At 40.6% G+C, this 22,502-nt stretch overlaps 2 protein-coding genes across 2 annotated transcripts; both read right to left on the bottom strand.

Moving 5' to 3' along the window:
• Nucleotides 1–18,058: 18,058 nt before the first annotated feature.
• On the bottom strand, nucleotides 18,059–19,339 carry LOC149949012 (uncharacterized protein F54H12.2-like). The gene has a single exon (XM_090171208.1). The coding sequence runs from the start codon at nucleotides 19,337–19,339 to the stop codon at nucleotides 18,059–18,061; it is 1,281 nt and encodes a 426-aa protein (XP_090027334.1).
• Nucleotides 19,340–20,769: 1,430 nt separating this feature from the next.
• Nucleotides 20,770–21,861, bottom strand: LOC149949011 (uncharacterized). The gene has a single exon (XM_090171207.1). The coding sequence runs from the start codon at nucleotides 21,859–21,861 to the stop codon at nucleotides 20,770–20,772; it is 1,092 nt and encodes a 363-aa protein (XP_090027333.1).
• Nucleotides 21,862–22,502: the final 641 nt, after the last annotated feature.

The following is a 22,502-nucleotide window of genomic DNA, read 5'->3' as shown; positions in this document are numbered from 1 at the left end:
TTTACTTAAGTTAATTATAAACTGGTTTATCGATACGGGTTTCATTATAAATGATAAAATATTTACTATAGACACTTTAAAAATGGCCTTTCTGAAAGACTCTGCAGAAGTAAAAACGTTGCATAAGCTGACAAAATTACATTTTGAATGTATTCGCACGCAAAGACAAAATGTCCGTCTTGCAGCGGAATTAATGTCACACAGCGTCGCCACAGCTGTTAAGAGATTAGGGCATGGAGAGATTGGGTACGCAACTGCCGATTTTGTTGAAACCGTAAACGAATGGTCTGACGTAATGAACAGCTATGTAAAAATTAATAATAAAGTGTCTAAAAGTGCATATGGCACTAATTTAAAATATCAAATTAAAACATTAGATAAAATGTCTGAAACAATAAAAAATTTGAAATTCGAGAAAAAAAATTACAGTTTCTTCAAATTTTTCAAAAAGGTCTTTTAATATCTAACAATTCCCTGAAGAGTCTATTCTATGATTTACGTAGGAAATATGGAATTAAATATATTTTAACCCATAAGCTTAACCAAGATTGTTTGGAGAATTTTTTTACCCAGCTCAGAACCAGAGGCGGTTCGGATGACCATCCAACTCCTATAAATGCACTTTATAGGATAAGGATGATCATCCTTGGAAAAAATCCTGGAATTGTTCAAGACAATACAAACACCGTTTGCCAGGTAGCGGATGAGTATTTCATCACTCATCTGCTTAAAGAAGTGAATGTAACGATTGATGATTCCGAAACTGATGAACCACTCGGACCGCTTCATATTGCTACGTCTAAATCTCCATCTCAATCGCCATTAAAAAAAATTTCCAAAACCACAAATAATAATGGTAAATTCTCGTATGTAGGAAATGACTTTGCTTATTTCAGTAAGAGAAGTCTAAACATGTCATTAACATCACCAGCTAAAAATTCAGATGGCTTTGGCAAAGAAAATACAAAAATTTACACAGAAAATGAAGAGGGAGGTATGGAATATTTAGCAGGGTGGGTGGCCAAAACGTTTTGTGAAAAGTATAAGGAATTAAACTTAAAAAGTAGAAGTGCAAATCAGCCTGATCATGATTATTCCTTGCCAACATGGAATTGTAGTTCCATCGAAGAAGTTTTTAAATGACATTAAAGAGTTCGATCAAATTTTCTTGGCTCATAACAGCAATAATAAAGGCACTATTGGTTTGCGTAAAGAAAGTGGCATTGTTGGATCAATTACTAAAAAGATCTGTCAAAGTTTTCCCGTGTATCCTAAAGAAGTTATATTCACTTACATTAAAATGAGAACAATTATCAGAATAAAATTCTTAAACACTAAAAATGAAAACGATGCCCAGGAGAGAAGAAAAGATAAAAAGATGAAAAAGTTAACCAAGTAACTTGAAACAAAGTACAAAACGTAACTGTTATGAAGTTTATAATAGATTTTTGTTATTCAGTCATTAACTTGAATTAAAATTTAATGCTTAAATCTCAAATTGAAATGGATATTTTGGGTATTGTTGTAATTAAGTCAAAATGTAATAAAAATAATATTCTAAACTTAAAACATTTATCAAAAATACATCAATTTAACTTGGTAAATGAATTATTAATTAATTAATTAACTTGAAAAAGGCAAAAGTATCGTTCAGGGGTTACTAAATTTTATGGGCTTATATATATTTAGCCTTGTTAAGAAAAATCTCCCAATTATTAAGTCACGATTAAATATAATTGAATTAAAATCTGTAGATTTGTCCTATTGAAATTTCTTAACCAAAATTTTCAATGTTAATATAATGATCATCTGTCTGCTTCATTACTCGAAGTGTTCAACTTATATTCAATTAAAAATAATCTTATAACTTAGCAAAGGTTACGAATTATCAATAATCCCAGGTTATTACTAAAATAATTACAATTAGTTATGTATATCAAGTCAATATTGCTTAAGAAGTAAAGTTATTTTGAAACTAATAATATAACTATTGCAAAGCGTTGCTGAAACCCGGTGCTAATTAAATAACGGTCTAATATTTACGACTGCTACGTGACTACGGAGGTGACAGACAAATACCGGTAAACCGAAAAGGTCCCCCTAAATAGAAAGCGACATCCAGTGACATCACTCGCGTCTGCGCAAGAGAAGGAAGGAAAGAACGAGCGTTTTCACCAGAGGAGCAACTTTTTTTTTCGAATGCGCCCCCGTTGAGCAAGAGCTAGCAGTCGTGAGGTAAATTCAGTAAAAAGCGCCATCTGAAATAACAATTCGAAATTATCAAAACTTATTTCGTGACATCTACTGATGGCTAAAAACACATACCAAAAAGAACAAGCGCGCAATTCGACGTTGGCTTAAAAGAGACGCAAAAAGGTTTGGTATTTACAGTTCTAAAATGATCAAAAGTTGCGCGTTTTCGAATTGACGAAATTATAAATTAGGCACAAACGTCTCTTTTCATAGGTAGGAGTAGTTTTAAATATTTTATATTATTATTTATAGGCCTATAATTGTTTTAAACTATAGGTTTCACTTCTCTAAACCCGACACACTCTCAAAATGGATTACTACCGTCAGATGTGGATAATGTACGCGATTTTTAACATTGACTCTACGGAGCGTTTCATACTTCCCCCCATTATCCACATCTGGTACCGTCCATTTACCGTCAACCGTGACACGGCCACCTTTGACCGCGCAGCCACGTCAATCGCCTGAATTTAACGTGTACATAATTTCCCGCCAGGGTTCAGCTACGACCAAAACTTAACGTTAGTCACATTGGAAAAAGCAACAAAAAACAATTTTTTTAAATAAATTTTAAAACACATTCATTTGAAACGAATATAGGTTAAAATTTAAATAGTATAATATTTTTTTAAAGATTCTAAATTTTTAACGGTGTTTATAAATTATACAAAAGTGAAACAGAAACCAAGAACTTCCTCTAGATGCTACCAGCAACATAGTATTATTGCGAAATACTTGAAACACATGTAAATAAATAAAACCAAAAGTGAAAAGAAGATTAACTGTAACTTCAGGGTAAATATATTATTTTAATATATTAAATTAAATAATATTAAGTTAAAATGTATTATAAGCGCAATAAATTATAATTTTAGGTTTAAACAAGTTTTAAGCTTTCGTCTTTTTAAACCCCGAATAATATTGTCTATTTAGTAAGGGTTTGTAATTTTATCTGACTGAAAATGTTATCCATAATAAAGGTACAAACCTGAACAGAAAACATTCTACTTGAAATGCAGGCTGCAGACCTTCTGTGTATCTTTTGGTACAAAATCATCCCGACTAATGTTTTTTAACCATAAACTCTTAAGGTTTTATTCGCTAGGAAACTCGTGAAAAGATAGATCTTTCCTATTTACATGGTTTGATGTACAATATTGTACGCAACACGAAGTCATTGTGATGAATATTTCTATCTTTCACCTATTTTGGTTCCAAAGATGTACCTAACTATCATTTATCTTAAATAACATAACTTATTATTTTTAAGATTTTTACTCTTAAAACTAATTAGATATACGGAAAAAAACTCCTCTACAGCCTTCAAAACTACTGTGTGTTCTAATACGGCACCTTCACGTAAAAAACCCGTCTCTTTTTTTCATTTAATTTTTATAAGGTAATATTTTTTTAAACTATGAATTATACAAAAAATATATTGAAAAAAAACTTACTAAACCTTGTTTTTTCCAAAAAGGAAAGTGGAAAACTGATGAAGTTTCATCATTTAGCAGCAAGTGCGATTGATGACCAAAGGCAAGATTGTACTAGTAAAATCTGGTTTATTTAAAACAACATATTTAACTAAGAATACATTATGCACACAACATGATTAGAACGTAGAGTGGTGATTAACCGAGTGAAAGCAAGGTATATATACATGGTTTAAAAAACTATGCATTATCAGTTAAAAAAGGTTTCGTTAAAAACGCATAGGCCAATCCAGGCGGGAAACATTAAAAAGTCTACAATCGTTTTTTCCAACACTCGCCCTCGATGAAGACTTTTTCGTACGAATGGAGATTTAATTTCTGACGTAAGCGGGTGAAGACTTCGTTTCCGAGTGGCTTGGTGAAGATGTCTGCCAACTGCTCCTCACTGGGAACGTACATGACATCAATGATGCCTTCTTCGACCAGCTCTCGCACGTAGTACTGATTGATGCTAATGTGCTTCGTTCGACGGTGGAACTCTGGATTTCGGATCAGCTTGATGGTTTCGGCGTTGTCAATTCGAAGTACTGGTACATCGGTATCTTGATCCCCTTGTATATCAGAGAGGATTCTCTTGACCCAGATGGTGTCTTTGGCGACTTCTGTAGCTGCTACCAACTCTGCTTCTGTGGTAGAAAGAGCAACCGACTGTTGCTTGTGGCTCGCCTAAATGACTGGCGTTGATTCCAGGAAACAGACAATGCCGGACGTTGATCGTCTTGTTTTTCCGCACCCTGCATAGTATGCATCGCTGAACGGTGTGATCGTCGATGAGTTATCAGCATTGAACAGCAGCCCCGTGGACGTTGTTCCTCTCAGGTAACGGAAGATACGTTTGATTGCGTTCCAATCAGTGGTCAAAGGCCTGGCCATCGCTTGAGACGCGCGATTAACTGCGAACTCAATATCGGGTCGTGTACCCATAGCTGCGTATCGAAGACTTCCGATAGCTGATGCGTAAATGGTCATGGACTCGAACTCTTTTTGACTTTATTCGCAAGATTCTGTGGCGCAGTCGGGTATCTTGACTGGTTTGCAATAGGCCATGTTGAATCTTTCCAGAATGTTCTCTACGTAAGCGCTCTGATGCAGAAAAATAGAACCGCCTGCTGTGTAATCCATCTTCAGACCAAGATATGTTGAAACTTGACCCGTCGTGGTCTCTAATTCTTCACTGAAATGACGAAGAAAATCTTCAGCAGCTGCATCGTTATTCCCTGCGATCAGCCCGTCGTCGACGTAAAGTACGAGGATCAAGAATTTATCTTCGGTTGAAAGAACGTACAGGCATCGGTCTCCATCTGATGGCTTGAATCCAAAATTCTGTAGAACTTTGTCGATCCGCTCGTTCCAACAGCGTGGTGACTGCTTCAGACCGTAAACGCTTTTTCTAAGCTTCCAGACTCGATTGCTGCCGTCATCAAAACCTTCTGGTTTCCGCATGTAAATTTCTTCGGACAGGTTACCGTATAGAAATGCAGTCTTGACATCAAATTGCTTTAGTCGAAGTTTTTTCTGGGCTACGATATTCATGACTTCCGTGGTCTTCGTTGCTCTCATCAGCTGCGCTAAAATCTTCCCCGAGTCGGTTGGAGGACTTTTGGTCGAAAATTTCTAGTAGCTTCTCCCAAATCTCTTGCGGTGTGTCGCAATTCATTATCATGCTTTGGACCTTATTCGACAAAGCAGACCAGATTATGGTACGCGCAGTACTGAAAGCAATTCGATACTTCTTCATTTCAGCCGTGAAACTGGTCTCGTCAGATGCTGTAGCTGATGGAAGTACTGCAATCGGCACGGTCCATTCCCCAAGGACTACCTCATAGACCTCTCGTACTGTGAGTACATCGACGACCTACCTCTTCCAACTTCTCCAATTCTCGGGACCAGTCAATTTCACCATGTCGTGGAGTACAAAACCTTCCATGACTCCAGGAACAGACTAAGCATATGGGAAACTGAAACCAGCAGACTTGTCTAGATCATCTTGGCGCAGTGGAAGCGTGCTGGGCCCATAACCTGATGAAGTTTCATAATTTAGCAGCAAGTGCGATTGATGACCAAAGACAATATGGTACTGGTAAAAACTGGTTTATTTAACACAACATATTTAACTTAGAATACATTATGCACACATCATGATTAGAGCGTAGAGTGGTGATAAAGCGAGGTATATATACATGGTTTAAAAAACTATGCGTTATCATTTCAAAAAGGTTTCGTTAAAAACGCATAGGCAAAACCAGGCGGGAAACATTAAAAAGTCTACAATCGTTTTTTCCAACAAAAACCGAAAAAAATTCCGCGATTGCGCTTGTATTCCCCGCCTTTGGCGATAGAAGGTTTTTGGTCGTACATAGCTCCCCTAGCGGGAATATTCACACACGCAAATTAACATTGGATGCGAGGAGATTGATGGGGCCGCTAAAGCGCGATCGAAGTTAGCCATGACCGTGATAACTGGTCCGGCTCCAATACTTAGAATACCTTATCTATTTGATCCGAGATTCGCGTCTTTTTGTTTGCTTGAAGACCTATTGGTACGAGCAAGAACCTATATATGTATAAGAACGTTGAACCAAAGGCATCGCTTGGGCCATGACTTAATCGGTTTCAGAATAACTCCGCCCTAAAATCCGCGTGCAGCGCGCGCTTGAACTAAAACGGTTTTAACCTTTAGCGCGCGCCACGTGCGGTTTTTTGGGCGGAGTTATTCTGTAACCGATTAAATCAAGGCACCGGGCGCCAATTTGATCGTTCAACGTTCTTATACATATATACGTTCTTGGTACGAGTTATTTGTAAGTTTTTTAATTTCTTCAAATTTGTTTAGGGTTTAGCTATTTCATCCCTTTTAATTATGGACTAATCTACTTATTCGTATGTTATCATCCTTTGCACAGTCCATAGGTGGTTTCTTCTAACTTAACCCAACACTAAAGACATAGTATAGGACAGGCTATAGTATAACAGTCGATCAAATGAGCAGACGGCCGAATGAGCAGTCGGTCAAATGAGTAGTCGGCCAAATGAGCAGTCGGTCAAATGGGCTGCTCATTTGGTCGACTAGAATTTCGGCTAAGAGAGTAGTCGGTCAAATGCACCCCACCCCGTGAAATCACGTGGGATTTTATAATTTCGGGTCACTGATAGAAGGCGCTTACCGCAGTATTTACCTCACGACTGCTAGGTCTTGCTTGCACACGCGCTCCATGTAAAATTGGGGGTATATTTTATTTTATATGTCTATGGCTTTCCCCCTTTTTTGAGGTGCTCAAAATTGGTGGTTTCTGTAATGTTTCTTACAAGCAAAGATAATATAACTACGTACCCTAGATTCGAAATCACGGCGTTTCTCGATAGCGCGTTTTCTCGTGAGGCTTTTACTGAGTTCGCGCCGGAAGTCGGAAAAATCGGGCTCCATAGAAGGGTGACAAATAAGGAATTTCAATAGATAACCGAAGATTATATTACTCACCTTAAGTTTTCTTTCGTTTAGAAACATTTTTAGAGCTACAGGCATGATCCATTATTGTTTTAAAACAATATAATGCAAAAATATCTGGTATCTTGAAAACCACAGTGCAATTTTCACTAAAACTTTACGTTTTAACTAGATGTCGGTAGCCCTGCCAGCTCCATGGAGGCAGTTTTTTCCGACATCCGCCGGGAACTCAGTAAGAGCCTGCGTTACGTGCAAGGAGCTTGATTTCGAAACTAGGGTACCCCCTGTAGCATTTTAGAGTCGGGCCGACGTCGGCTAGTGTCTTGAAACAGATAGGTCGGCCTACTGTCGGGCCACCCCACTCTGAAAGGTCGAAATGTCCTAGTAGAAAAGTAGTCGGCCGACCGTCGATCGAAAAAAAATTCGACTCAGAAAGGACTATGGACCGACTCAAAAATGACTATGGGCCGACTCAGAAAGGACTATGGGTCGACTCAGAAAGGACTATGGGCCGACTCAGAAAGGACTATGGGCCGACTCAGAAAGGACTATGGGCCGACTCAGAAAGGACTATGGGCCGACTCAGAAAGGACTATGGGCCGACTCAGAAAGGACTATGGGCCGACTCAGAAAGGACTATGGGCCGACTCAGAAATGACTATGGGCCGACTCAGAAAGGACTATGGGCCGACTCAGAAAGGACTATGGGCCGACTCAGAAAGGACTATGGGCCGACTCAGAAATGACTATGGGCCGACTCAGAAATGACTATGGGCCGACTGAGAAATGACTATGGGCTGACTCAGAAATGACTATGGGCCGACTCAGAAATGACTATGGGCCGACTCAGAAATGACTATGGGCCGACTCAGAAATGACTATGGGCCGACTCAGAAATGACTATGGGCCGACTCAGAAATGACTATGGGCCGACTCAGAAATGACTATGGGCCGACTCAGAAATGACTATGGGCCGACTCAGAAATGACTATGGGCCGACTCAGAAATGACTATGGGCCGACTCAGAAATGACTATAGGCCGACTCAGAAATGACTATGGGCCGACTTCACAAAGGCATATTTCCGACTCGGAAACGACGTTGTGCCGACGTCAAATTAAATCGCACTTCGGAACTCCCAATTAATACCAATTTGATGCCTTAACAGTAATTTAGCTGAGATTGAATCGATAATAATTTTAAATTATTTTGTAAACAAATTGAGCTATTTATATTAATAGAACTAATCCAAACAATATACAAGACTGAAAATCTTTTGGCGAAGTACATATAATTAATATAGTAGTGATATAGAAAAGAAACATTTTAATTAAGCTTATAGATTTTAATACGTAAAAACAATTACAATTCAAATACTTTTAACAAATATCATTATCTTTTAATGTTGTAGTCTATTTTATATGTTATTTATAAAACACATGACCTTGTAATTGCCAAGGCCTAACCACTCATGCAAAACATTGTTCACAAAGCTATAATTAATTGATATAGATATTATTTATATTGATATATTTTTGAAAAACTTACTTTGTTAGTTTCGATTTAATGTATTTCTCAAGATTTCAATGATTTTTCCATTAATTTTTAATAGAAAATTAAGCGCACAAGTCAACAATTACACCTCTCATCTCAAGCGAGTTCGCCAATAAACTTCTAACATGCTGCTAGTCCGGAAATGGCACTGCGAAAGTATCAACTGGCGCGTGCTTTTGAATTTTTTAAACTATGAAGCGTTTGAAAAACGTTTGTGTTCGTATCAATAGGCCTATTTATTAATACATTTTAAATTTTTTAATCTATTTAGAGTATAATTAATCAATATCAATAAAAATCAGAAATTTATATTGTGAAATAATATCGTAAATCGCAAACCACTGTAACACATGAAGTCGGTTTAGAGCAAAGACTGTATATACTTCGCTTACTAGACAGGCGTCTCCATACAAAAAACCTGTTAACACTTTCGAAACACGGGAGAAGCCTTTGACCAGCCGTTAGAGGCGCCACTAGTAGCACTCTGAAGCGCGGGGAAAGTTTTTACCAGCGTCTGCTATCGTATGCAAGTTGAGCCATTGAACACGCCAGTCTATTTATATATAGTCTTTGGTTTAGAGTCGGGGTACCGTCGAAAAGTCGGTTTATAGCATTGAGTTGGGAATAAATAGAGGTACAACTAAATCTGGCTGGCGCGGGATCAATTTCGTTCCATAAAGAGACTTTATCAACTTTATCGTTCTACCGTGGGGGCATCTGTCTCTATTGGTGGAAACTATTGCAATTGAATTTTTTCGCGAATCTGATGCGAAATTGGAATGTATGATTTCTCGTAACAAACATACCTTTGAAGTTGTTTAAAAATAATTTTATTCTGTCAACACGATTCTTTTTAACTCAAGTTACGGTGAATTACCAAATAATTATTTATTCTTAGCCATATAACTTTACAAAATATAGATGGCGCTACCACCTAATTATAGTGATGAATTTCGTACAGTCTTATCAGACTAGGACCCGCGTAAGCATGGCAACTGAAATCGTAATTTTAATTCTAGCAGTATTATTCCCAATTCAATGGTTTATAGTCGACGACCAAATGCCGACCTAAAAACGTCGAAACGTTTTTCGACACTAAAACCGTAAATCCTTTTTTGGGACTATTTATGGTTGGTATGCCGACCATTATCCAACTTAAAATAGACCTTACATTTAATTATTGGATTCGACATTAACTTTATGGAACCGACCATATTTATTTAGGAAAAGGGGATATTTTAATTATTTTCTGACTATTTTTCTTCAAACTATTTGTATTCGAAAATCTAATAATGAGATCAGTTTTGGGTCGGAAATAAGCATTAACATAAAGTCGGCCCGACGTCGTTTCGGAGTCGGTTCTTAGATCTATAAATTGGCGGTAAAGAGTCGACGTTTTGTAGTCGGCCGACCATTTTACCCCTACGACATTTCGACACTCAATCCAAAGGTCGGCCGACTTTAGTGTTTAGTACCTTTTGCCGACGTCGGCCCGACTCTAATTTGCTACAGGGGAAGTAACTTCTTATGCAAATTAATTTCTAAAAATTAATTAATCATAATTAGTAAAAATTAACTTGAAGTATAATTATACACTAAAATACAATTATTTTAAAAATTTGAAAAAAATACATGTGTGGTCCTTATCAAGTCGGCATATCGACTGTACATTAAAGTCGACTTGCCGACTTTATAAAGCCTCAAAATGGAAATTTGTAATTTTTGGGGTTTGAAAAAATTTAACAATTTGAGTCGGCATACGGTCGTCGACCTGAAAACGACTTTTAGACCCATACCCGACTCTTGACCGACACCCTAATGCTACAGGGGACGTAGTTATATTATCTTTGTTACAAGATAAAAAGGGTGGTACTCATAAGTCCAACTTTTCATAAGACCAGCTGTTCATTATACCAACTACTCATAACGCCAACGACCATAACGCCAACGGCTCATAACACCAACTGCTGGTGTAATGAACAATTGGTGTTATGGGCCGTTGGCGTTATGGGATGCTCATAACGCCAACTTGGTTTCGAGATACAGCGGCAGTTGGCGTTGTGGTCTGCTCATAATGCCAACTGCTAAAGCATCTACAATGTGTCTACTGTAGAGTTAAAACTCCTACTCAAACCACAAATTTTTGGGTGGTTACGACAAGTCACCTGAGAGCAATAACCACGTAATTTTTGTCGGCCATTATGAGAAAAACGTATTAAAACATTTTTTATTTCGTGTCCCTATTATAAAATTCTAGGTTCCCCTCTTTTCTTAGCATACCCATACTTAAATACTCTGTGGTTATTGTTGTATGCCTTCATTTGTTATTATTTGTATACGTTAATTGTGTATTTTTAACATTACCACCTCGTTCTGTACCGATGCTTAATTTACTCGAAGCACTACTGCGGCTTATTGACCAATATTTTTCATAAATAGATAGATAAACATTTAATCGTTAAATGGTTTTCAGAGAAATTTTTCCAGGTATATGAATACAATCAAATTTAACACTAGTACAACTTTTCTGACGGTGTACTTCCTTCAAGTGAACAGTGGCGTCGCCAGACCCTTTTCAAATTCAAAATTGGCGCCTTAGCTCCTCCAACTCATGAAAAGGCTCAAAAGCTAGCCAAATAGTGTGTAGACTTTTAAAAGTCTAAAGGGATATTTTGGTATCGACCTACCTTAACGCTGGTTAAAAAAAAAACAGCTATCAAAAACACATTTTCTTTTTAGGGGGATTCAGTCATCAATTTCGTGGGAAAAAACTTTCAACAGTTGCACGGCGAACTTAGATCTGTTTTGAGATACACAGTTATGATATTTTTAGTTAAACAAGACGTACGACGGTCAGAAATACACACAATCCTTCTAATGTGTTAAATTGTTTGAGCTATTCACAGCAACCTGCAACGCCGGTATCACAACCAAAATATATCCACGGTCACACATATATACATATTTACACTTCTCTGTTACTTCTAGTCATACTTTGAAAGCATCGAAGATTCCTTCGATCAGTGTCCCTCTTCATTTTTTACTTCTGATCACCCTTATTTGTTACTACTAGTTAGCCGTTGAGTGTCACCCTTATTTCTTCTGGTTATACGACAAAGACTAGTTCGATCAGTTTCATACTTATTTGTTACTTCTGATCACACTTATTTGTTACTTCTTATCACACTTATTAGTTACTTCTGGTCACACTTATTTGCTACTTCTGATCACACTTATTTGTTACGTTGAGTGTTACACTTATTACTTCTGGTCATACGCCGAAGACTAGGTCGATCAGTGTCTGACTTAATTGTTACTTCTGGTCATACGTTGAAAGCGCGGCGCACTCTTGAAAAACGCTAGAGGGAAACGGGCGCGTAGACCTTTATAAACACGGGGATTTACAATGTTGGAAATTGCAGGGGTCCGTATACGCTGCCGAAAAAAGCTTACTTAGAATTAAAATTAAGGAACGTATTTGCAACTCTAGGTTATATGTAAACCGTGCAGCTATTCAAAAATATAACTTTCATGAAAATCGGACTTAAATTAAGGAACTGTATGTAGATTTTTAGGCGAAAATATAAAACCACGAAAATTGGGATCCCGTAAATTACCCTGAAAACTATACTTAAATTTAATATTTACTGATATAACCGAAGTTGTAGGTCCGCTGAATCCTAACCTATCCAATAATATTTTTTTAACGTTATCGGACTTAATTTTAAAGAAAATATCTACCACATAAAGCGAAATCACCGAAAATAGTAAATTGGAGAAGAGACTCTCTAGAAATTATATGGGGGGAGACTCTCCCCCCCCAAGAGGACGCCCCTGTATATGTATATATATATATATATATGCCTTCAAATTCCGTGTGGGTACTAAATTCCGAGTGGGTAGGGCTACCCACGATACCCACATTATCCGCCGGTCCTGTAAGTGTTGGTCTAAATGTTTCCAGCCTGTATATGTATATATCACCATTTAATCATATGTAAGTTATACTATAAATATTTGGCATAGATTGCCCCCCCTCCCAAAAAATGGTAACCCGGGCGACGCCACTGCAGGTGAAATGAGGACCAAAATTAGAAAAAGGTCAAGTTTTATTGAAAAAAATTAAAGTGTCGCTACAAAATTAATATACAAAATATGGGTTTTATTTAAAAGTTCTTTTTCTCTAAGTGTCGATCAACCTTTGATTATGTCGTCGACAAAACGGACATCTTCTCCTTAATTCCGGCCTACTTAAAGAAGTGCGGCAAGCAGCATGCCCGCAGGGAAGTGCTAATGTAATTGACGGGTTTGTAACGCACAGGAAACAAGTGCCGTCATCCTATAAAAACAACACTATCTTTCAATATTATGAACCCTTGATTTTTCAATATAACATAAAATTTTCACCTCAATTTCATCCGTTTCTCTCTGGACGTTCTCCGGTGGGACTTGGACGTTTTGTTCTCGCTCTTTATTATGATTGGGCGCTCCAACAAGTTCTAATCTTATCAGTCCATTTCCTCCAAGTACCACTCTTAACCGGACGTTTTGTTGTGGGACTAGGGCGATAAGAAGTTGTCCGGCTGGTGGTAGCTGTCCAGCGGCTTGTAATTGTCCGGCTGGTGGTAGCTGTCCAGCGGCTTGTAGTTGTCCGGCTGGTGGTAGCTGTCCAGCGTCTTGTAGTTGTCCGGCTGGTGGTAGCTGTCCAGCGGCTTGTAGTTGTCCGGCTGGTGGTAGCTGTCCAGCGGCTTGTAGTTGTCCGGCTGGTGGTAGCTGTCCAGCGGCTTGTAGTTGTCCGGCTGGTGGTAGCTGTCCAGCGGCTTGTAGTTGTCCGGCTGGTGGTAGCTGTCCAACGGCTTGTAGTTGTCCGGCTGGTGGTAGCTGTCCAGCGGCTTGTAGTTGTCCGGCTGGTGGTAGCTGTCCAGCGGCTTGTAGTTGTCCGGCTGGTGGTAGCTGTCCAGCGGCTTGTAGTTGTCCGGCTGGTGGTAGCTGTCCAGCGGCTTGTAGTTGTCTGGCTGGTGGTAGCTGTCCAGCGGCTTGTCCATAAGCTGGTGGCAGTGGTTTGCCTGGTAGTAGTTGTCCAGCTGGTGGTTGTCCATAGGTTGGTGGCAGTTGTATGGCTGGTAGTAATTGTAATGCTGGCGGTAGCTGTCCATCGGCGGCGGCGGCAGCCACTCGTGGTTGTCGGAAGAGAGCCACATTATCACGTCAGAGAAATAGGCCTGGCCAAGGATAAGCATGATTATAGAGCGATTTTATAGATAACCAGAATTATAGATAAGGTCTCTTTATCCATAACCACATTTTTTATAGATACCAAAATTATAGAGCAATTTTTATAGAGCCATCGAATTTATAGATCCAAAATTATGGAGCCCTCTAACTCCACTCGCTCCTCATTTTATGGATACCTCCACTTACCTATCTATATGGATACCTCCACTTACCTATCTTTTTTACCTAAAATGTATTGGAAAAAAATAACGAGACGAATATTATACTAAATCATTTTTTATTACACTTTTCTGTACATGTTTTAATAAAATAGGCTGTAAAATATTATTAATTAGGGAGATTCTTCTTTTAAAATGGAAATTATTTAATAAGGAATAGTTAGTTCGATCTTCTACATCGAGGAAAAAGAAAGTTACGGGAACGAGGTCAAATTTTACGCGATGTTGAGCATGAATGATTTTAAAAAGACGTTCCCGCAATAATAGTTTTTTGCAAATTTGCAATCGGGAAATAGTCCCCCGTGTTCCAGAAAGGCATCGTCTTCCGCACCCCAATCTCCGATCTCACCACCGCAGAAAAAACACTTCACGCAGTCCGTAAAGTTGGTGTAGAAAAAACCCGCGTTGGTGTGTTCCATGTGGCACGGCTTCTCTAGCGGGAAACTGGTGAAAGTCTTCAACCGCTCGTCCGCATACCTCATAGGGCCTAGTTGGGCATCGTAGGTCTCCTGAAGCTTCGCGAACTCGAGCTTGGCGTACTCGCACTCGGGGAACAAGGCAGTGTGGCAATGTAAGGGGTTAGATCCCGGCTCCCAATCCCGCACCAGACCGTCGCACCAGAAGCAGATAGTGATATCCTTATGCCCGATAAAGAAGAAGCCCGCCTGAGCCAGTTCGAGAGTGTCCATATATTCCACCGGGAACTTTTTAAAACTAGCGACTCGTTTCGCCAGGGTATTCATTTTTTTGAGGAAGTTAAAAATTTAGTCCGACACCTTCGTAAACTAGCGATCGAATGATTCCTACCGAACTAAAATCCCGGGGAGAAATCTCTAACTAGGGGGGGAGAGACCCCGAATGAAGGAATTTCCCAAACCTTGAGAAAGTTAGGGAAAAGAGAGATTCCCACGGCCTCCAAAACCTATTATCCAATTGTGCAAAAATGTTTAGTCTCGAGTCGTTTCCGTTTATCACCCTCTAAAATGTCAACCACCTCTTTTAAAAAACAGTATACTATGGCTTTCTCGGCAGTCGAAGAATAAGGTGGCTGGTTAGTTTCTACAATATCCTCGTCAGCTATAAAATGAGCTACGTTTCCACATTCCTCCCCTAATAGAAATTTACAATGGGGGAAATATTTCCTATGCTCACCGAAAGGACTATCGCCTTTTTCCCAAGCCATAAGCTCTCCCTCACAGGCGAAGCATTTAACAGAATCTTTATAATTTAAATAATAAAACCCAGCCCGAGCTAAGGCTCTACCATCTATGATATTAACAGGGAATCCCTTGTTAAACGAACGAATTCTCTCGAGCTCATGGCGCATAGGATTTAGCTCCGTCTCATCCGTCTGCTCTTTATCGTCTTTCGGCAGTGTTAGGACGGGGACATTCCCCGTATTCTCGTCATTTACGAATTTACATAAGCGATTCTGCTCGATATGTTTCAGCAACGGGACGTCATTAGTCATCCACCCCTTGACGACCCTCTCGCAAGAGAAGCACATGACGTTATCAGTGTGACCGGTGTAGAAAAAACCAGCTTTCGCTAGCTCCCTCGCGTTTAAAAACTTACATGGAAACCCTCTGAAACTAGCGATTCTATTTTTCTCAAAATGCATCTTTTTTAACGGAAGCCGAGTAAAAATGGTGTCTATCACCTTCGTCCGCGACCGATCGATTGATCCTTAGAACCGAGGCGGGGGTAAATCCCTCTTTCCATCTCTCGCTGAGGGGTGATGACCCCCTAAAAAATAGTCTATTACCACGCGTCCCCCCTCGAATTCCTCGGGAGAAATATAAAATCTATTTTTCCCCGGGCATGTCTAGACCTTGTCCTTCATCTAAGACTTCGACTATTTCGTTTAAAGAATCGTATATTAATCGTGATTCGGGGTAAGTCGAATAATTCAACTGGTTGTCCTTTTCTACGATATCCTCAGCGGCTATAAAATGCTTTACATTTCCACTTCTTGCCCTTGAAATAAGAAATTTACAATGAGGAAAATTTTCCCAATGTTTCTCGAACGGACTATCTTCCTTATCCCAGTTCATTAGTTCCCCAGAACAGGAAAAGCATTTTACGCAATCTTTGAAATTTGTATAAAAAAAATCCAGCTTTGGATAAATGCCTAGCTTCCCTTAAAGGATCAATCGGCAAACCTTCCTTTTTATTAATATTATTCTTAATATAATTATTATTAAATCCTATAGTATAGGAACGAATTCGCGCGATCTCGTATCGCATCGGCTTTGACCCTTCAAGCTCCATCGACACGGCTGGGACATCCCCCGAAAAATCATTTCTTATGAACGGACAAAAGTTACACTCTTTTTCGTGTCTTAGTAACGGGACGTCGTCGACCGTCCAGTCCTTGACGACACGCTGACAGGAGAAACACATTACGCTGTCCCGGTGACCGACGTAGAAAAAACCCGCTTTCGTTAGCTCCCTCACGTTTAGAAACTTACAGGGAAAACCCTTGAAACTAGCGATTCTGTTTTCTCAAAATTCATCTTAAGAAAAAATACGTCTACCACTTACTTCTCCGACTTCAGGAATGACCCAGGGAATGATCCGGTACTAGACGACTAAAAAAACCTCGACTTTCTCTTTCCCCCACCCCCCCTTACGAGTTTAGGCGTGTATGTTGAATAAGAAAACATAAATTCGAACGAAACATTTATTAACACAAAGGAAGATATTACAAAAAATGATAACACTGAATATAAGAAAAATGATACGAAATGAAAATACGCGCGCGAATTGAGAAAATTACGTAATGGTTTTTTAAAAACATAAGAGTTCGAAAAATAATTAATTGTTTTTTTATAAAGAAAAGTTTTAAAAGAATCCTTCGTCTTCCTCGAAGAGCGGCGAGGGTTCCGTCTGGTGATGGGCCTCCAGCCACTTGGCTAAGCGGCAGGCCTTCTCCCGTGCGCAGAGAAGCGTCGGGCTCCCTCGTCGATGAAATCGACACCGATAGTTCTGGTCGATGCTGATGTCCTTGGCCTTGGGGCAACCGATTTCCCCGAGTTCGATCACCTCTTGGGGGATGAGTTTCCTGAGGACGTGGCATTTCTCCTCTCCCTTGCAGTAAACGAATTCGGAGTCCTCGGTTAAGGCCTTGAGCCGATGTTGTAGCTCGATGTAAGGGGTATCGCCGTGGTTCCAGAGGTAACCGTTGATATGGGTAAAGACCCATTGATTTTGCCGGGCTTCGTGATGAGAAAGACCGCTACCGTGGTACGGAGGTTTAACGAATAAACTTTTAACTAGGGGAAACTCCCCGACGAACGCGACGGCAACTTCTTTAACGACCGGTTCGTATTTCGCGCCGAGTAAGAATTCAAAATCGACAACTACCAGCGGTCTTTCCATGATGTTTCTGTTGGCTGATACCCCCTCTGACTCAAGGTAAGTTAAATCCGCTTCTTAAATAGGGTCTCCACGCGATTGTCATTACTCCATTGGTTCCTCGTGAACCTATCAGCGAAGGAGGCCAAACTCCGCCCCCTATAGCGATGTTCCAGATAGAACACGCAGTATTGTCCGCAAACTTTGCTTCCCACGGCCTGTAGACGACGTCTATTGTAGAGTATTTTCGAGGAATTTTTTCTCAGGAACTTTTTTATCGTGGGAAGGGTCACCGGACGACCCGCCGAGTCAAAGTACCCGGCCCTCCTGAAAGCGTCTAGGTAAATAGCTACCCAATGAGTCCCGGGCCCATCGTGAGGATCGAGGTTAATGACCAGGGAGGAGGGGAAGGAAGGGATATATTCGGGGAGTCTATCGGAAGCAAAGGCACCTTGATACCCGGGTAAATGCCCGAGGATCTCGTTTATTTCTAATGTGTTCATTTTAATAATCAATCACCACGTTGCGGTCTTTGTCTATTTGCATTAAACTATGAAATTCCCCGTAAATAACGACCGAAATTGATTCCGTGAGCGGGGTTTCGAATCCCAACTCGATACGTAACTGTCCCCGTCTTACGGGGTTCCAATGAGAGTTGTCACTTGCGGAAAGATCAGGCGTGATATCAAAGGCATATAGAGTATACCCCCTCGGATATTCTGAGTGCGATATATTATTCCCGTCATCTTTAAAGTGTATATTCGTCGCCGTAAACAAGGTGTAATATTCACGGGCAAATTGATTCTGGGAAAACTTGGGCTGGAGAGGTTTGCTCGGAACCGCGTCCGAATCAACGTAGAGAGATAAGAAATTTAACCCGAATGGTTGAAAGTTATAAGGATTTTTATGAAAATCGCCCGCGCAAGCCGTATGTGAGACTAGGCCGATAATAACGCGTTGAGGGAGCGGTCCCAGCCACACATTGTCGAGGCTCGTATTTGAAACGCCGGTGAACAGTACGTGGCTTTTCACTTCGGTTCGGGTAAAGGGATACTTCGCGGTGGCACCTAAGAGAGCGTTTTCGTGAGCCAGAATGATTTGAGAACTTATCTTGCATTTCCGTATTTCCAAAGTAGCGTCCGTTATAGCGATCTTAAAATTTCCCACGTTTAACGAGGGGTCTCCCATAAGGACGAAGGCCGTTTTACTCCTAGAGAGTCGAACTTTAATTTCCACCCCGCTTAGAAGGTATTTCGGAATGTTGAAAAGGTCGGCGTATATTGCCCCTACTAAGGAAATTTCCTTTGAATCCTTAATAGCTGCTTTACGAATCTTGCTCCCCGAGTTGGTAATTATATCGTCAAACTTTCCGGCAGCGTCTTTGGCGTAGAGACACGAAGTCAGGTGAGAAGTTTTAGCCTCGCCGGAATAGTTCAAGAGCGATTCTAAATAGGCCCGGTATGAATATTGACTTGCCGAGGGCGTGATTAAATTGTCGTTCAAGTAAATTTCAATTTGATCGAAGAGACTATGCATTAGGTTATTACAAGTTGATAATTTAACGTCGGGGTCTAAATTAGCCCCATTCTCCCGCGTTACTTTACATTTAACGTGAAGGAGACTCATCGCGAGATCCGTATACTCGGGGCTTTTAGGGATACAAAATTCAATCTGAGAATCATCTCGTAGCGTAGAGATCGGTCGATAGAAAGTTGGAGTCGCGCTTTCGACGGGGGTGACCGAGAACAGGTCCAATTCCGATTTCAAGGCTTCAACTTTGTACATTTTGGTTCTTTTAGTTGAGGGGAAAATGTCACGAACGTGTTTCGTGGACTTCCGACGAGCTACTGTCCCGATTCTGCGTTTAACGGTCCTTTTTCTAGTTTTCCTCCTGCTTGTTGTTTTCTTCTTCTTGCTTCTCGTTTTAGTTCTCCTACGCTTTTTCCGCCCCGAGCCGCTTTGTCCGGTTATCCCTTCTAGCGCTTCACCGAAACGTTTCCTCCCCGAAGATTTTATATTCTCACCCGCCACAGCGTCATTGAGGATTTTACTTCCGACCCCCAACGCTTGTTTTCCTATATACTTCGCCCCTCTAACTAAAAGAGGGGAGGCCCAGCGGAAGAGCCCCGAGAACAGACTTCCGAGACCATGTCCTTTCTGATAAGCCGCTCCTTGATAGAAATTAGACCCCCCGGTTTGGGCTTGGTTAAGATAATAATTTTTATAGGGACAGGACCCCCGCGCGTCGAGGACATCCGGCTTAGGCATCTTGTTTCCGTAGATGTAGTTTAACCGTCAGATACCCGAAGGCAAATGGCGCTGGTTTCCCCTGAGGGTTCATTATATATACTTGGATCGTGTCGAAATAGCGTTTGGAGACTCGCACGTAATGAGGCACGTCATATATTTTCCCGACGTTATCCCCAAACGAGCCTTCTACGGGGACAATCCTAACGAGAGGAACGAGAGTGTCACCCACCATTTGATCTTCGACGATATTAGTGTAAACGTAAAGTTGAGGGGGGATTTGAAAGCCTATAAGGGCCGGTCTAACGCCCCGGTAACCCCTTTCCAAAGATTGAATCCCGGGATCGAAGCCCAATGTCATGGCTAGACCAAAATGAAATTGCACTAGTACGTTATGGCGAAAGGGGCTTATTCGAACTCGTCGCGTGATCTCGTTATATTGAAGAGACGTCTTCATATCTTTAATAATTTCGTTTATTACCTTAATTAAATGTTCGATGGAAGAATAGTACCCTATGGGTACCCTATAAACGTGGGAGGTCCCTCTGGGTCTTCTAGGCTGAGCTACGCATTCGGCGATCTGAGCTTCACCCGTAAGAGTTTCACCGTTTTTGGCGACATCGAAAATCTGCTCCGTTTTTTTCCCTTTCGGATTTTTTTTCCCCGGCGTGGTAATTTTAAGCGTTATTCCCAAAGTAGGTTGATCGGCTTGAGGCGGCTCTAGGTTTTTTTCGATGCTAGTCCCCGGTTCATTTTGTTTGACTTCGATTGGAGACGGGTTACATTCGACAGGAGGGATTTCGTCGACAACCATGAAAACGATAGTGTTTTGTCCCTCGAGGACGTTGAAGAACGCGCTAGTGTAATTTATCTCAGCTAGTCCGCACTCCCAAGACCCCGCCAATTCGACAGGTTTCGGTAACGCGGAGGTATAGGAGGCCATCGTATTGTCGGCGTAAACCCTCATGCTAGCGTTTGAAGGTAATGTCAGATACATCTTTTTTCTTGACCCACGAGTTCGCGTTCGGCGGATATCCTACAAAACTGACAAAGTATTCGACTTGATTTTTGCGTTTCCGAGACTTGAGAATTTTATCGATCTTGTATAGTCGAGCTTTAGCGACTAATTGCAGTTCTTCCTGATAGTAACGTCCCTTTATTGCCTCCCCCGTTAAATCTTCGATCGTGTAAAGGGGCGGGTCTAAATTTACGAGGCGGGTGAATTTAAAGACTTCCTTTGACCAAGTACCGGGATAGGCTTTATCAAAGACCCCCCTGTATTTGCTGATACGACAAAAGTCACCGACTTTAAGTTTAGGTTGACGCCGGCTTTTCACGGGGATTTCCTTGTAAATTGTTTTAAATACTTTCAGGATATTATCCGGTTTCACGTCTAGGGGTGACATTTTTATCGTGGGATGTTTTGTGGTATTGTAGCTACGAATTAAATTAGGGAGAACGTCCAAGTATCGATAGGTGTTATTAGCGGTGAAATATTTATACATTTTAGCCTTTAGCGTACGATTTAGTCGCTCGACCATACACGCTTTGATTGTATCGGTTTCGCTAGTAAAGAATTTAACTTTTTTTCTTTTAAGGAAATCCTGATATTTTTTCCCCGTGAACTCCCCCCCTTTATCGGTTTGAACTTTAAGAGGCGTGAGATCCTCGAATATTTTCTCGGTCGCGGCGATTACATCTTCGGCTTTCTTACTTTTTATAGGGACTGCCCACGCGCGTCGCGAGAATGTATCGATACATACTAGAAGGTAATTAAAGCCGGAATTGTGTTCGGAAATGTCTCTCATGTCGGCTAAGTCCATTTGAAACTGATCGCCTATATTCGTGACAAAATCCTTGCTCCTTTTAAATTTCCGATAGGCGGTCTTATGTAACGTGTACGATTCTTGCTTCGTTAACCATTTTTCTACCGTTTCCCGGGGAATACCTCTGTCTTTCTCGGCCTGATAAAGTTTTTCCAATCCGTCGAATCTCGCGGGATGTTTTGGATCGTAATAAATTTTTTTCAAGACTGCCTCGGGGTTAGAAACTCTTCCCATATTGGTTGTTCCGTTTTCCTTTTTTTCGCGCCTCTATTGATAACCCCTTTCGATAAGGCCCGGGGTTTAAATTGGAGCGGTGTCCGAACGACGGATGCTTTTCTAGGTTTCGCCGAAAATGTAATTTTTTTCTTCTTCACTCGCGGGATGGTTTTCTTGAATGATACCGTAGGCGTGAACAAGGCGTCGAACTCGTTCCAACCGGTGGGGGGAGGCGCGGGGGGGAGCGATATCTGACCCGGGCACGCGCGTTTGATCTATAAACAACTCGCCTTCACTCGACCACGAAACTTTATCGCCTAAGCTAATCAGTCGGTTAATTAAGTCCTTCGCACTCGCCCTAAACTGAATCGGTACGAGATTTAAGAAGGCCGTGTCCTTTCCGGTTTCTTTTCTATTTTTTGGCTTTGTCGCTATATCCTTAATGTTTTGATATCGGTGGAACATCTGCTCGAATAATTTAACTTTATCCCTAATGTCAAGATTGGAATTGAGTACGTCGGTCATGCTATTATTTAATTCATCCACGGAGGACCCTAACGGATGGGGAAACGAAAATTGAGGGGTATCTCGAGAGGGGATGAGAACATTTTTATTATTATTATTATTATTATTATTTCCTAACGAGTCGAGGGGGACTA

This window comes from Leiobunum rupestre, chromosome 4 (genome assembly GCF_980474605.1).
Source record: "Leiobunum rupestre chromosome 4, qqLeiRupe1.1.hap1, whole genome shotgun sequence".
In the NCBI taxonomy this organism is placed as follows: domain Eukaryota; kingdom Metazoa; phylum Arthropoda; class Arachnida; order Opiliones; family Sclerosomatidae; genus Leiobunum; species Leiobunum rupestre.
Note: the sequence above shows the minus strand (reverse complement) of the source record. Positions and strands in the feature narration are given on the sequence as shown.

Bases quoted from the DNA above. Each gene is read 5' to 3' on its own strand.
- LOC149949012 (XM_090171208.1), bottom strand. From the start codon at position 19,339: ATGTACAAAGTTGAAGCCTTGAAATCGGAATTGGACCTGTTCTCGGTC.
- LOC149949011 (XM_090171207.1), bottom strand. From the start codon at position 21,861: ATGGGAAGAGTTTCTAACCCCGAGGCAGTCTTGAAAAAAATTTATTAC.